This window comes from Pogoniulus pusillus, chromosome 27 (genome assembly GCF_015220805.1).
Source record: "Pogoniulus pusillus isolate bPogPus1 chromosome 27, bPogPus1.pri, whole genome shotgun sequence".
Classification (NCBI taxonomy): Eukaryota; Metazoa; Chordata; class Aves; order Piciformes; family Lybiidae; genus Pogoniulus; species Pogoniulus pusillus.
Genome location: NC_087290.1, coordinates 456,259 through 472,308, shown reverse-complemented (window position 1 = coordinate 472,308; position 16,050 = coordinate 456,259). Strand labels below are relative to the sequence as shown.

Below are 16,050 nucleotides of genomic sequence, written 5' to 3'. Positions count from 1 at the left end.
ACACCGACCAGCCCGCCAACCAGGGCCGAGGGGCTTGGTGATTGGGCGGCCGCGGTACCCTCGCGGCCGCTGATTGGCTGCCCTCGAGGGTGCCCTGCTGAGGGGTTCAAACGCGGCGGGAAGCGGCGGCGGCGGCGCAGGAGCGTTTGTTGGTGCCTTCGGTTACTGCTTGCTGTACCGGCCCCGTCTGCGGCACCAGAGCGGGAGCGGCGGCACCGCCATCTCGGGTAACGACGCGGGCGGCCGCGCTGACCCTGCGCTAGGCCCTGGCTTCCCCTCCGCCGCGGGCTCGGCCGTGCCGCCTGCAGCCAGGCCCGTCCGCCCCGAGGCCTGCGGTTCTCTCGCCCTTCCTTGCCGGCGCGCATCGAGCACCATGTCGGTCCGACCTATGGCCTACGAAGCGCAGTTCTTTGGCTTCACCCCGCAGACGTGCGTGCTGCGTGTCTACATTGCTTTCCAGGACTACCTCTTTGAAATCATGCTGGTGGTGGAGAGCGTGATCCTGAAGAAGCTGGACGCGATTCCTGACTCTAAAATCAGCCCCTCACAGATCCGGAAATGCACGGAGAAGTTCTTTGTCTTCATGAAGGAGCAGTTTAACAAACTCTTCAGTAACCTGGAAAAAGTGCTCCTGCAGCTGGTGCTAAGCATCCCTCCGAACGTGCTCCTTCCCGAGGACAAGGTCCACGAGCAGTACCCCTACAGCAAGGAACAGTTCCAGACGCTTCAGGAGGAGGTGCAGGAGCTGCAGCGGCAGTGCAGGGCGGAGGCGTCGGCGAGGCAGGCACTTCGAGCAGAGCTGGAGGAGCAGAAGGTTGTCCAGGCCGAGCTGGAGAAGATCTTGCAATGGTTTGCTGGGCTGGAGAGTATCTGTAGGGAGCATGGGACCAGCAGTGTCAAAGAAAGCTTCACTTTCTTGACACAGAACTCTAACAAACTGCAAGATGTGCTGAAAGATGTTGAAAAGAAAAGCAAAAGAGTAAAGAAACACCATCAGTTACTGTGATGGAAATGCTGAAAAGGCGATCAGACAACTTGCTGAATGGGCTAGGGGCTTATCTCTCCAGCAGCATCCCTGATCCCTTACCCTTACTCTAGATTAAAAAGACTAAAAGCTGTTGAACTATGAGGCTGCATCTTGTCTAGCACCTCCCTAAGGAGAGCAGGGAGAGAGGAGAAGACTGAAATGTAATTGTGGAACTGGTGACTGGGAGGAAATTTGGGCTTGGATAATGCAGCTGAGGTCGCTTTCTGCCCTTATGGATGTTAACTTTGATGACAACACTGCATTTGTTTAAGGAATATTAAAAAGAAAGAATGTCCAACGAAGGTCTGGAGAAGGTATGAGTGGATTTCCAGCCTGATCCCAGTCCAGCTAATGGAGTGGATGGAACACAGGGACTTTGTACCCATTTGGTACCAGCTACCATCAGTGCTGGGCTGCACTCCCTATGTTTTAAAAGCCAAGACACTTGCCCTGCTTATTGCTCCATCATCTGATGGCACAGAAACCACTAGTGGAAAGGAAGAACCCAGTCCTTGTCATACTTCAGTGTATGTTCCTTTATGTAATTTTGTTGTTTGCTTGGTTTTATTTCTGTTCTCCACTGTCTTTCTACCAAATACAAAGTTCATCTTACTCAAGTTTCATCAGATTTTCCTGTAGAGATGTTGTGAGGAGTGGCTGATATCCCCGAGTTATTTGAAATCACTTCATCTCACTCTCTGCTTGATTCAAAATCCATTACAACCTCTGGGCATCTTTCCCTTGGCCTCACCAAGTCTGAAATCTCTACAGAACTACACAATCCCAATTTTTACTCTCCTAGCATAGAAGTTCAGAAGACATTCAGTTTGGGAATGACTTAGAAGTTATTGGAATGTTAGTAATTAAGAGCATCAAATTAATTTTGCAATTCTTTATTCCACAACTTTCAGACTCCTCTTGGAGGTGTTCAAGGCCAGGCTAGATGAGGCCTTGAGCAACCTGTGCTGGTGGGAGGTGTCCCTGCCTGTGGCAGGGATTGGAACTGGATGATATTTAAGGTCTCTTCCAACCCACTCCATAATTCTATGCCTTCTGAAGATAACTTGCAGAAATGGCTTGGTAAAAGCAGCCTCTTGAAACACATTTTGCCTTGATATGTGGCTGGAGACTTGCAAGGCTCAGTTTCTGCTCTGGACCTCCTCACAGAGGGAATTAATTTCAGCTGTGGAGCTGTAACCCTCTGTAGGGACCATTGGCCTGTGTGGAGGGGAGAGTTCAGAGGAGGGAAAGAAAAGCAAGGAATTGGGTAGAAATTAACTGGCTTGTTTAGAAAGCAACTGACTGCAAATGACCCTGCATGCCCCAGCTGGAGGTCTGAAGAAGACCCGGGTTATTACAGTGTCCCCGGCAGCTAACGCTGGAAGCATCTGCGTTTGTCAGCTTTGGCTTTGCTGGCACGAATGCAAAGGTGCAGAGGCTGCGTTTTGCGCAGTGCCAGAGTGCAAAGCCTGGCATAGCACGGCACCAGCAGCGGGCAATCAAATCACTGAGCCCCAGCACCGAACTCGCCTTCAGCTCCCCATCCATCGCTGCTGACCAGGAGACACTTCTGGCAGCAGAGGGCACCAGGGGACTGGCCCAAGGCTTTGCTGGCAGTCAGGGCTGATTTGTTGCCTCCACTCCCCTCTCCCAGCACCAAGAATCGCCAAGTGTCTCCTCCGAGCAGTTGGTTATTGTATCTCTCGCGTAGCAGACACATTTCTTGGGTGTTACAGGAGAGACCACACCTGAATTCAGTAGAAGCTGGGCCAGCTACCTCACTGCACCACATGTATACAGCCTAAGATGGGCCTTGGCAGAGAAATTACTCTGATTTTCTCTCATTGGTCCTCAGATCTCAGCCAGGAAGCTTACACAGCACCAAGGCCTTCTGCAGCATACAGAATCACAGAATGCTTTTGAGATCCTCCAGCCCAACCAGTCTTTACCTCGGCCAGGGCTGGTGCTAAGCTATGTCCCTCAGCACCCTATCTCTGCCTCTTTGAAACTTCTCCAGGGATGGGGAATCAGCCACCTCCCTGGTCAGCCTGTGCCAGGCTATGAGAACCCTTTCAGTGGAGAAGTTTCTTCCTATTATCCGACCTAAAACTGCCCTGGGGCAACCTGAGGCTCTTTCCTCTTGTGCTATCACTTCTTACTGCAAGAAGAGACCAACCCCTGCCTGGCTCCAGCCTCCTCTCAGGTTGGTGTAGAGAGCCAAGTCATCTCCCCTCAGCCTTCTCCTCTCCAGGCTGAACAAGCCCAGGTCCCTCAGCTGCCCCTCAGCCCTGTTCTTTGCTTCCCATGTTCCAAAGCTGCACCCCAAAGCAGACCCTGAGCTCACAGTCCTGCTCCCAGCAGCTCCAGAGACTGGTGGGAGAAGCTTGCAGTAGTGCTGCTCCCTAGGGACTTGCTTTCCTCACCTCTGCCTGTCCCCAGCTGCTTCCAGCCCAGAGGCTCCCACAAAGGACTAAGCAGCAAGGATCCACTTGACAGTTTATTGGCTGAGAGCCTTGAGCAGCTCTGGCTCCAGACAAGTTCTCCTCCCTGGTGCTCCAAGTCATGAGATAATTGTTGGAGGTGTGCATGAGGGCGGCAGGGGCAGCACCTGCAGAGGCCTGTCCCAAGCCTGGACACCTCAGCAGAGGATTTGGGGGAAAAGGCAGCAAAATACAGGCCTTTAGGTTGTTCAGTCCTCACCCATCTCATGCAATCACAGAATTGTCTAGAAAAGCCTCTGAGATCACCCAGTCCAACCACCAGCCCAGCACCACCCTGGCCCCAAGTGGCACAGCAACTCAGTCCTGGAGCACCTTCAGGAACATCTCCAGGCTCATCTACAGCAGGGCCGAAGTTACCAGCAGGGCAGTAACTGGCAACACCATAATAGTAAAAACTGTTACACCAGAGCATTTCCTCCCACTGGGATTTTGACTGGTCCAGACTAAGCAGGAGCATTCCATTTCCCATGAGAGCCCTTGAAACCTGCCCCGCCAGAAGAAACAGAGAGGCCAAGAAGATGATCAGAGGCTGCAGAACATCTCCTGCCAGGATAGGCTGGGAGAGTTGGGGCTGCTCAGCCTGGAGAAGAGAAGGCTCCAGGGAGACCTTAGAGCTGCCTTCCAGTGCCTGAAGGGGTTCCAGGAGAGCTGGGGAGGGACTTTGTACCAGGACCTGTGGTGTCAGCGTGAGGGGCAATGGTTTGAAACTAGAGCAGGGCAGATTTAGGTTGGACATTAGGAAGAAGTTCTTTATTCTGAGAGTAGTGAGACACTGGCACGGGTTGTCAAGGGAGGATATGGATGCCTCGTCCCTGGAGGTGCTGAGAGCCAGGCTGGATGAAGCCTTGGGCAACCTGTGCTGGTGGGAGGTGTTTCTCCCCATGGCAGGGGATATTGGAACAGAATGAGCTTTCAGGTCCCTTCCAACCCAACCCATTCTGTGATTTCTGACCAGGCAGGGAAGCAGCTGGGCAGTGAGGCACACAGGTGGTGCCAGCTGCCCTGGTTGCTGTGCACCAGCAGCTCCTCACTAATGTGTTTGCACATCACATGCTGAGTGCCTCGGTAGGCTTTATGGAGTAGCCCTGCTGCTGCCTCCCTCTGCACCCCAGCCCCCATGTGGAAGCAAATGGGGCACCAAAGGGGCATTCAGCTGGCACCAGTGGCACTACATCGCTTTACCCAGGTGAAGAAAGTCAGTCAGGGCCCAGGTGCTGATGGCTCATGTCTGTGTTTGCCCAACCTTCCTGGGAACTGCTTTAGACAAGAGCAGAGTTGATGGCTTTCTTCTTGCTGCAGGAGAAGGAGGTGGAGGTGTTTGGCACTTTCACAGATCTTCTGTTTCTTCCCCTGAATGAAGCCTTGGGAAAGAGGGAGCCTGAGCACACAGCCTGTGCTGAAGGCAGCCTGGGAGGCTGTCGTGGAGGGCCTGTAGGCCTGAAAACAGGCTTGTTTATGCCTTGCCTTGCCTGGACATGTTTTTCTGCCAGGACCCCTGGTTGTAAACAGGTTGTGTAAGCCCACACACACCCAGCTCGTGTCTCCATGGGGTAAGCCCATGTGATCCCCATATTTGGGACAGTCCAGTCAAGTGCCTTTTGCCTATTATGGTAAGGTTTGGCTGACTGCCAACCTGATTGGTCATTCTAGTGGCCAAAGGGACCATTCATCTCGGCCCACAGTCCATAAATAGGGGTGCACAGGTACACAACCTGCTCAGCCGCTCAGACCCCCCCTCTCGGACTCCACTGCATAGCTCTGATGCTCAGAGGCTCAGACCCTCATGCTTTGACTCACTCGCAGCTCACCTGTCTGCATACCTTAGATGCAGAGCACACTTAAGCCTGCATATATATATATATATATGAGGAGCCTATAGTCTCCAGCCAGCTGTGCACATCTGCACACCACTGTGTTAGCAGGACCAGATCCTGCACTGCCTTTACCTACGGAGCTCAGACTCCCAGCAGCCATGCACACCTGCATGCCTGCTGCCTATCACTGCCTGGTAAGTGCCACTGCCGCTGAGATAACCAGGAAGCAGACTCTGGATTGTCTGCACACACGATTGGCCTGCCAGCCATGAGAACCATGCCAGAGACAGCACAATATTCTCCTCCTACACCTGAGATCCTGCCAGCTCAGAATCCCTGGACACAGCATCCAGAAGAAGCCAGCAGCACCAAGGCAGAGAGTGCATCCCTCGCCAGGAGAAAAGATCAGAGACCACTATTTCCCCAGAAACTGGGAAGATTCCTCCTTTCCCCTCAAGCCGAGAGGATTCCAGCCTCGAGGTCCACGGGCAGAGATCTCCTGAAGTTTTGACACTGGCATAGGCTGACATAGCCCCGGGGGGGTGATCACTGATTAATGAGTTGTGAGTAAAAGCTTTAATACCTCGGTAATATAAGTAGCCAGAAAGAGTTTTCAGCCCGCTCTGCTGGGCAAATAGTGTACAGACCCCAAGCGGCATTAAGCCGTGGGCAAACTCCTCTCTCTGTTTGTAGTTTGAATGTTTGCTAGTTATTAATAAGTTCCTGTACATAATTTATCCTAGACTGTTTTCACAACCGTGTAATGAATCCTTTGATGTTAATATACAGTGGTTGGGGGTGGCAGAGTCCAGAATATTGAGTTTAATAAATCTATATTTTGATATAAAATTATCTCACCCCAATTAATTTCTCCCCTCTGCCAAATAGGTGCAGGCACTGAGAATATCCCCTCCACAACAGAGGCTGCAGCCTGGGGAGGAGCAATGTGCTCCACAATCAAAGATGAAGTTTGTAATGCATTACTCTGGCTGGGGCTGTGTCTTTTCAGAATCCCACCATGGTAGGGGCTGGAAGGGACCCCTGGAGATCACCCAGCCCAACCCCTGCTCCAGCAGGGCACCCACAGCAGCTTGCCCAGCAGCACAATGCCCAGGGGGCTTTGGAAGCTCTCCACACAAGGACACTCCACAGCCTCTCTGAGCAGCCTGCTCCAGGCCTCCAGCACCCTCACAACAAACAACTTGCTCCTCCTCTTCAGGTGGAACCTCCTGGGTGCCAGTTCGTACCTGTAGCCATTTGAGCTAGATGGAGAGGTGAACATTGTAGGGACAGGCCATATAATGGCAAAGGTGGATGAGTTAATATAATCTCATTGGAGCATCAAGAACTTTATGTCTGGAAGCACAGCTTGGACCTTCCCCCCTTGCTGCTATCTTCCCCTGCCACTGTTTTGGCTGCTGCTGCTTCGTCGCTGCTTCCCCATCTTCCTTAAGGTTATTATACTTCTGCAGTGCTTTACTCTCCTTATACTGTTCAACTGTAAGAAAGGCAATTTCATTTGTCTCTGACTTTCCAAAAATCCATGTTTGTAGTGAGTTTACCGGGGGAGGATCCACCCTAACCCGGGACAGTAACCCTTGCACTAGTGACCAGAGCCTGGCTGCCCTTCCCCTGCTGCCCACACTCTTCTTCACGTTCCCCAGGACACCATTTGCCTTCCTGTCCACGAGGGCACATTGTTGGCTGATGGTTAATCAGCACTTCTGGGTCCCTGCCTGTGGAGCTGCTTTCCAGCTCCTCTTTGCTGGTGCAGGAGGTTGTTCCTCCCCAGAAGGAGATGTGGGGTTGATGCCTCCCCCTTCACCAGGCACAGGAAGAACCACAGCACAGCTCAGCTCTGGGTGCTTCCCTGGCCATTCCTGCTGGCCTCACACCCATCCTAGCCCCACACCCATCCTACCAACCACAAGTGGCAGTTGTGGCTCTCTAGGCCAACCTCTACATGCTGAAAGGTTACTCAGGTTGGTTTAAGTCCCCTTTAGCTGCAGATAACCCCTCAGGCTTCTGCCTTAAACCCATCACCTATTTATAGCTGCTCTGTGCCCAAAGCCTGGGCAGAAACAGCTTACCAGAACCCAAACCTGTTGCATGCAGGGGCACACATCAGACCCAGCAGAAACATCTTCCCCTCTTTGGGTGGAAACCACCATTTCAGCCTGAAAAAGAGAAATCATTAAGCAGACAAACCAAGAGAAATAATATCAAGGCAGGACATTATGGGAGCTCACTTCCCCACGTGGATCCTGCCACGTGGTGCTGCTCTAGTTTGGACCCAGTGATCCTTCACCCAAGCCCCTCTGCTTGGTGCCTCTACACCCGCCAGCAGCTCTGATTATTTTTGTTGCCTTTCCCTCAGCAGCTTCCCTGCCCAACACCCCCACTGCCTGGGCACTGCTCCTGCATGCCAGCTTCTGGGGATTTTCTCTCCTCTCATTTCCTTGGAGAAAGGAAATTCTGCTGCTGCTTTGCCTCAGTTGTCCCTCCTGGGCTGTTATTACTTACACAGCTCAGAGCATTACTGCCTCCTGATACCTTAATTGCTAATAATTACTGTTTGGTGGAAGGCTGCAGCAGAAGCCACCCCTGAATGGATATTGTAATAAGCACTATAGTGCTCATTTCCTACTCAAGGAATCCAATCTAAAAGGCAGCCCACTGAGGAGAAAAGGAGGGGGAGCAGCTTCTGAGCCAGTCACAGCACCTCAGAATGGCAGGGATTGGAAGGGACCTCTGGAGATGGCTGAGGGCAGCCCCTCTGCTGCAGCAGGGTCACCCAGGCCAGCTCACACAGGAACATGTTCAGGCAGGTTTGGAATGTCTCCAGAGATGGAGACCCCAGAACCTCTCTGGGCAGCCTGCTCCAGGCCTCCAGCACCCTTAGATTGGTGTAGTTCCTCCTCATGTTTAGGTGGAACTTACGTTCCATGTTGTGCCCACTGCTCCTTGCCCTGTCACTGGGCACCACTGAACAAAGCCTGACCCCACCCTCCTGACACCCACACTTGAAGTATTGATCAGCACTGATGAGATCCCTCTCAGCCTTCTCTTTTCCAGACTGAAAACCCCAACTCTCTCAGTCTCTCCTCATGAGAACTGTTCCAGTCCTCTCAGCATCTTCACAGCCCTTTGCTGTGCCCTCTCCAACATGTCCCTGTCCTTGAACCAGGGAGCCCAGAACTGGACCCAGCATCACCTGGCTCAGCCCCCAGCTCGAGTATCTTGCAAGATCTTCAAATGACTATGCACAGAAAAAAAACCCTTTCCAAACAGGATGGGGGCAGCTAGGGACATTTTCTATCCTGGGACACAGCACAAACCATGTCCTGAGGCTAGATGCAGGATGGTGGCAGTGATATGAGATAGGAGCAGGACACCACAGCCTCATAGAACAGCAACGATGTGGTAGTCAATATTGTATTTGCTCCCCAACACAGTGCTGGGGTACTGACTGGGATGAGAGTGGGTGGCCTGGTAAGAGGGGCTCAGGGTGCTGGGGGATGACAAGTGCCCAACAAGCCAGCAGTGTGTCCTTGTGGCCGAGAAGGCAAATAGTGTCTTGAGGGTGCAGTAGGAACAGTGGCCAGCAGGGCAAGGGAATTCCTCCTCCACCTCTACTCTGCCCTAATCAGGCCACATCTACAGTGCTGGGTCCAGCTCTGGGCTCCCAGCTGCAGAGAGCCAGGGAACTGCTGCAAAGAGCCCAGGGGAGGCTGCAAAGCTGCTGAGGCGCCTGGAGCAGCTCTGGGAGGAGCAGAGGCTGAGAGCCCTGGGGCTGAGAGCCTGCAGAAGAGCAGCCCCAGAGGGCATCTGAGCAATGCTCAGCAAGAGCTAAAGGAGCGGTGGGGGGCAAAAGCCTGTGGCCAGACTCTTGTCAGTGGTGCCCAGGGACAGAACAAGGGGCAACAAGGGGCACAAAGTGGAGCCCAGGAGATTGGATGTGCAGAGGAGGAGCAAGTTGTTTGTTGTGAGGGTGCTGGAGGCCTGGAGCAGGCTGCCCAGAGAGGCTGTGGAGTGTCCTTGTGTGGAGAGCTTCCAGCCCCCCTGGTTTGCTCCTGGGCATTGTGCTGTGGGTGCCCTGCTTGAGCAGGGGTTGGACTGGATGATCCCCAGAGGTCCCTTCCAACCTCACTATGCTGGGTTCTGGGATGAGCACAGATGAAGTTTTTATGCCTTAGCAAGTCCTCATCCCCATCTGCAGCCTGAGCCTGCCCCTTACCCGCTGCACTTCCTTCCTGCCGCTGCACAGGTCCAGCCCAGCAGGCAGCCCTGCAGCAGGCAGCCCCGCAGCAGGCAGTCCCGCAGCAGGCAGCCCCACCGCAGGCAGCCCCACCGCAGGCAGCCCCGCAGCAGGCAGTCCCGCAGCAGGCAGCCCCGCCGCAGGCAGCCACGCAGCAGGCAGCCCCGCCGCAGGCAGCCCCACAGCAGTCAGCCCCGCCGCAGGCAGACCCGCAGCAGGCAGTCCCGCAGCAGGCAGTCCCGCAGCAGGCAGCCCCGCCGCAGGCAGCCCCACAGCAGTCAGCCCCGCCGCAGGCAGACCCGCAGCAGGCAGTCCCGCAGCAGGCAGTCCCGCAGCAGGCAGCCCCGCAGCAGGCAGCTCCACAGCAGGCAGCTCCGCAGCAGGCAGCCCCGCAGCAGGCAGCTCCGCAGCAGGCAGTCCCGCAGCAGGCAGTCCCGCAGCAGGCATCTCTGCAGCAGGCAGTCCCGCAGCAGGCAGCCCCGCAGCAGGCAGTCCCGCAGCAGGCAGCTCCGCCGCAGGCAGTCCCGCAGCAGGCAGCTCCGCAGCAGGCAGTCCCGCAGCAGGCAGCCCCGCAGCAGGCAGTCCCGCAGCAGGCATCTCCGCCGCAGGCAGCCCTGCAGCAGGCAGCCCCGCAGCAGGCATCTCCGCAGCAGGCAGCTCCACAGCAGGCATCTCCGCAGCAGGCAGCCCCGCAGCAGGCAGCCCCGCAGCAGGCAGTCCCGCAGCAGGCAGTCCCGCAGCAGGCATCTCTGCAGCAGGCAGTCCCGCAGCAGGCAGCCCCGCAGCAGGCAGTCCCGCAGCAGGCAGCTCCGCCGCAGGCAGTCCCGCAGCAGGCAGCTCCGCAGCAGGCAGTCCCGCAGCAGGCAGCCCCGCAGCAGGCAGTCCCGCAGCAGGCATCTCCGCCGCAGGCAGCCCTGCAGCAGGCAGCCCCGCAGCAGGCATCTCCGCAGCAGGCAGCTCCACAGCAGGCATCTCCGCAGCAGGCAGCCCCGCAGCAGGCATCTCCGCAGCAGGCAGTCCTGCAGCAGGCAGCCCCGCAGCAGGCAGTCCCGCAGCAGGCATCTCCGCCGCAGGCAGCCCCGCAGCAGGCAGCCCCGCAGCAGGCAGCTCCGCAGCAGGCAGCTCCGCAGCAGGCAGTCCCGCAGCAGGCAGCCCCGCAGCAGGCAGCCCCGCAGCAGGCAGTCCCGCAGCAGGCAGCCGCGCACGCCCGAGCCCGGCACAGAGGGCACCGGTGGTCGTGGCGTGGCTCTGGGCGTGACTTTCTCTCACAGTTGCCCTTCTCTGGCCCTGCTCCAGCCCCTCAGTGTCCTTGGAAGGAGAGGCCCAAAGGCGAGCCCAAGATTTTAGGTGCAGCCACTACTGACTCCAGGGTGACCATCTCTGCCCTGCTGCTGCTGGCCACACCATTGCTGATGCAGGCCAGGCTGCCGGTGCCCTTCCTGGCCCCCTGGGCACACCCTGGCTCATCTTCAGCCACTGCCAGCAGCGGCTCCGGGTCCCTCGCTGCGGGGCAGTGTCCAGGCACTGTGCCGCGGTGCTGCGGGCAGCAGAGGCAGCGCAGCACTGTCGGGAAGCGCTCACACCACTGTGGGCTCTGTGGCTTTATTGTCATCCTCAGTTCTGCAGTACAAAAGCATGCCAAAAATAGCCTCTCTCTTCATGGTACAGTATTTACAGTGTAACAGCCCTGCCATTACAGTACTGAGTGCAGATCCACCACGCCGGGGGCACAGCAGAGCACGGACAGGGGCGGAGTGGGACACCGAGGAGAACAGGAGAGGCAGACACAGCAGGAGAGGCAGAGAGAGCAGCGAAAGGACAGCACGGAGCAGCCAGCTCCATCCTCACCACCCACAGCTGAGGTCCTCTGGGGCTTTGGAATGCTCCTGTGGCTTCTGGTAACCAGCTGAGGGCCTGGGCTCCAACAGCCACTCTGAGCATACCTGGCACCAGGGCAGGCCAGCGGAGAGGCAGCTCCTGAGCGCCTTTCCTTCCCTGATCCCATGGGAGGCTGTGATCAGAGCGTCAGAGCCATGGAATAATCCAGGTTCATCCAGGCTGGGAGGGAGCTGATCAGAACACAGCCTTCCGTAGGAGGCTGTGGGCCAGCAAAGGCAGCCCAGGGCTCAGCAAACCCTGCCAACGTGGCACAGAATCACAGAAGGCTTCCAGGCTGAGCCAGCCCAGCCATCGACCCAGCACCACCACGGCCCCAAGTGCCATGGCCACACAGCTCTGGAGCACCTCCAGGGAAGGGGACTCCACCATCTCCCTGGAAAAGTTTGGGATCCAGGCTCAGTGAGACACACACAGAAGCTCACTGCCTGCTTCCTGGCCTCAGCAGTCCTGCTGGCCCCAGGCAGTGCTCACACTCTCAGCAGAACCCTGGGCAGGCACTGCAGCACAGCCTCCTTTGGAAATGCTTCCACTTTATGGAGCTCCCAACCCCTGGCAGCAGGCAGGACCTCGCCTCTCCTGCCACCACCCAACACAGAGCTGAGGCTGCCTGGCCACAGGAAGGACCATCTTTGACTGCAGCAGAGCAGCAACACTGAGCAGCCAGAACAGAGAGGGTGGGCTCCATGTCTGGACACCACAGAAGCATTCAGGTTGGAAAAGACTTAAGATCATTGAGTCCCACCATAAACATCAGTGATGAAGGTGTCCAAGACCATAAATGATCCTTTTAAACACACACAGCAGCAGTGGGGAGAGCACAGTCCTTGCTGTGCTGGTTTCTGGAGCTCCTGCAGCAGCTGCACCAAGGCATGACCTCGATCATCCAACAGCATCTCACACACCTGCCTCTGCTGCCTGGGCTAAGAAAGCACCAAGCACCAGCTATGGGATGTTGGTTGCTGCAGTGGGTGGGGGATGTGGAGCTCTGAGCAAGAATGAGGGCACTGCAACCCTTAGAAAGAGGTTGCAGCTCTGCAGGGCTGGGATGAAGCCCCTGGGCTGGCAGGACAAAGCTCCACGGCCAAGATCATTGAGATAGAGAATCACAGAATGAGTTGGTTAAAGCTCAGCGATTTCAAACCCCCTACCACAGGCGAGGACACCTCCCACCAGCCCAGGCTGCTCAAGGCCTCACCCAGCCTGGCCTTGAACACATCCAGAGAGAGGAGCTGTGAGGGAGAAAGCAGCAATCTGGAGAGAGCAAAATGAACTTCTCTGGCCACAAACCTCAGAGCTGGAGAAAAACCTCCTTCAGCCCCTGCCACAGCACTGCTGATGGCTTCAGACTGTGGAGCTGTGCTGAAAGAACATAAAATTCCTGCCACCAGCTCCTCCCTGGCAGTAACTAAGCAATCAAACCCCATCCTGGGAGTCCCTTCAGCAAGCTGCAGCTACCTCCTCCCCTTACCAGGCTCCCTTCAGATGTGGACCTGCACAAGCACTGCTTTTCCACACCCAACCTGCAACTGCTTCTGACCTCCTCCACACAGCTGCTTCCCAACAGGTCCCCTCTCAGCTGTTCTGCTGCAGGAGGTTGTTCCTGCCCAGGGCCAGGAGGCTCTTGCCCTTTGGTGACCTTCATGAGGTTCCTTCTGCCCAGCTCTGCAGCCTGCCCAGGTCTGGCTGAATGCAGCACAGCCTGAGGGGTGTCAGCACTGCCCCCAGTTTGGGACCAGCAGCAGACTGCCTGAGGCTCCACTGCATCCCTTCATCCAGGTCACTGATGGAGATGTTGAACAAGACTGAACCCAGTCCTGACCCCTGGGGCACACCATGAGCTAGAGGCCTCCAGCTGGACTCTGCACTGCTGATCACAATCCCCTGAGCTCTGTCCTCCATGCAGTTCAACCCAGCACTGCCTACTCATCTTACTTTTCCTGAGCTTCCCTAGGAGGATGCTATGGGACACAGTGTCCAAAGGCCTCCTGAAGTCCCATTTCCACTTTCACTCCTTTTCACTGGGTGCTTCAACCTTCACTACAGGGCAGCAGGGTCCAAGCACAGGCTCAGGTGCCCGCCCATGGGACTGGTTGTGGACCCCATGGCCTCAGGGGATGCTAAGCACACAGCTGGTGAGACACAGACACAGGCAGGACTTACATCCTGGATATGAGCAGTGCAGAGCACAAGCCCAGAGCAGTCACCAGGATCCAATGCTTTTGCCTTTGATAATTAAAGGTCTCCTCAAAATTAATTAACCACAATATTATTACCCAATTTGCTAATGTGTCCAGGTGACTTGTGGGGCTGGAGACCACTCCTGGGCATCCCACCAAGACAGCAAGGGGAGGTCTCAGGGCAGAGATGGGCAGCAGAAGGCCCCAGCAGCAAAGCCCAGCTATGAAAACGCTGGGAAGTGCCAAGGTAGGCTGCAGTCAGAGGGGGAGCACCAGTGCAACCCTCGGACAGCTGTCCCCTTGCTCAAACCTGAGGCAACAAAGTGCCAGGCCCTCAGGATCAGCCTGACCAACTGCAAGATGACCAACTGCAGCCAGAGGTGATGGTGTCCTTGATTGCAGTGCTGCAGACTGAGACTCCAGTCCCCTTGGCTTGCCAGGGGCAGGCTGAGAGCCCATGAAGCTGCAGGGGAAGCTCTGGTGTGCTTGGTGGGTTGGTGCCACTGCGACTGACTCTCACAGACTGCACTGGGCTGGAAGGGACCCTCCGAGGTCACCCTGTCCAACTCCCTGCAGGCAGCAGGGACACCTCCAGAGCAGGCTGCCCAGGCTGACATCAAGCCTGACCTTGAATGTCTCTGGGGATGGGGTCTCAACCACATCCCTGAGCATCCTGTGCCAGTGCCTCATCATCCTCACTGTGCAGAACCTCTGAGTGCAGCAGTGAAGTCCCACACCCCTGCAGGCACCTTGGCCTTTGTGCAGGCAACCTCTTGCCTGTTGTCAGATGAGTTGAGAAGCAACCTATGCATGAACCCCAGCATCAGTATGTGCATGAAGGTTACACTCTGAAAATAAAGGGAAAGATGAAAGCCTTCAAAGGCAGCAGAAGATCTGGAGCTGACTTCACTGTGTCCTGTAGCCTTCCTTAGGCTAAAGCCCTCTACTAATATTTTCCATCCTATGGACCTCTCCCATTCTGGGTCATTTATCACAGAATCCCAGCACAGTGTGGGGCAGAAGGGGACCTCTGGGGATCACCCAGTCCAACCCCCTGCTCCAGGAGGGCACCCATAGCAGCTTGCTCAGGAGCACAATGCCCAGGGGGGCTGGAAGCTCTCCACACAAGGACACTCCACAGCCTCTCTGGGCAGCCTGCTCCAGGCCTCCAGCACCCCTGACATTAAGAGTTTCCTCTTCCTGTTTAGAAGATGAGGAAATTAAAGCTTAAAAAGCAGCAGGGACATAATTGCAAAGGAACTAGGAGATGAGTGAGGGGAAGGACAGGACCCCTAAAGAAAATAACCCCCAAACCTGCCACTTCTCCTCAGCTTTGAGACCCACACCCCTGTGTGCAGGGCTGAGTGCAGCTGCTGGAGCCCAAGCCCAGCTCTCTGAGGACAGCCCCAGCTGGTCAGCAGATGTCCTGAGTGCTCTAAGCTTTGCCATGCACATCCCAGTGCTCCTGGGCCCCCTGAGGTTCAGAGGCTGAGTGCAAGTGACAGGGAACACTGTGGGATTTGTCCCCACACTGCCCTGACTGCAGCCAGTGGCAGCAGGACCAACCCCAGGCACAACTGTGAGGCAAGAGGAGGGGAGAAAAAAGAGAAGCAAAGATGGGTGCCAGTGGTCACCCCAGCAGCAGGAGCTCCTCGTCCCACTGACAGCCTCAGACACTTTGCCACCAGCTCCACCAGGAGCAGGACTGTGTCCTGATGTGCAGGAGAGCTTTAGCCCTGTGCTAATTGTGCCCCAAATCCTGGCTCTGATGCCATCTGGGGTTACCTGGTGCCCAACCCAGGATGCAAAAAAGCAAGGAAAAAATCTCTGGAGAAAATGACCCAGGAGAGCAGGTTTGATTCACTGCCTTCCAGATCAAACCGTGCTGATGGGCCAGACACCCACCCACGAAGCCCAGTTGTGAAGCATGAGTGGAGAGCAAGGCACAGAGGGAGAAGCACACTGAGACCTTGCAGGAGAGAGAGCAGGCAGGGCTGAGCCAGCAGAGGACCTGCTCCTTTCCTTCCTGCTGCTTGGCTCCTCCATTCTGCTCTCCTGGGCTGGTCCTTTTTGGTGGTTTTTCTTTTTCCTCTGCTTTGCAGGCCCTGGATGTGGTGATGAGGGCAGATGTGTGCTAGACAACACCACGATGGGTAGTACAGCAGCAGCCCCACGGCCTCAGGATGTGGCTTCGTCCTCACTGACGTCCGGCAGCTCCAGGTCGCAGCCTCCTTCTCTGCTCTCCTCTTTTCTACATGAAGAGCAAGGAAATAAAGAGGTTAGAGACCACCCAGCAAGGCAAGGAAGAAAGAGGAGGATGAGGGCTTCTACCAGCAACCCAGCAGCACATCACTGTGAAGGTAGAAAATCTTCA

At 55.9% G+C, this 16,050-nt stretch overlaps 2 protein-coding genes across 4 annotated transcripts in view; one reads left to right on the top strand and one right to left on the bottom strand.

Moving 5' to 3' along the window:
* Window positions 1-139: 139 nt before the first annotated feature.
* MIS12 (MIS12 kinetochore complex component) lies at window positions 140-1,639 on the top strand. The gene has a single exon (XM_064166415.1). The coding sequence runs from the start codon at window positions 374-376 to the stop codon at window positions 1,004-1,006; it is 633 nt and encodes a 210-aa protein (XP_064022485.1). The 5' UTR covers window positions 140-373; the 3' UTR covers window positions 1,007-1,639.
* A 9,547-nt stretch (window positions 1,640-11,186) lies between these two features.
* CAMKK1 (calcium/calmodulin dependent protein kinase kinase 1) overlaps window positions 11,187-16,050 on the bottom strand; it is a 101,199-nt gene continuing 96,335 nt past the window's right edge. For all 3 annotated transcript variants that reach the window (XM_064166728.1, XM_064166726.1, XM_064166727.1), the window contains one exon: window positions 11,187-15,927. In XM_064166728.1, the coding sequence (XP_064022798.1) occupies window positions 15,855-15,927 (73 nt within the window). In that variant the 3' untranslated portion in view covers window positions 11,187-15,854. The remainder of the gene's footprint in view (window positions 15,928-16,050) is intronic.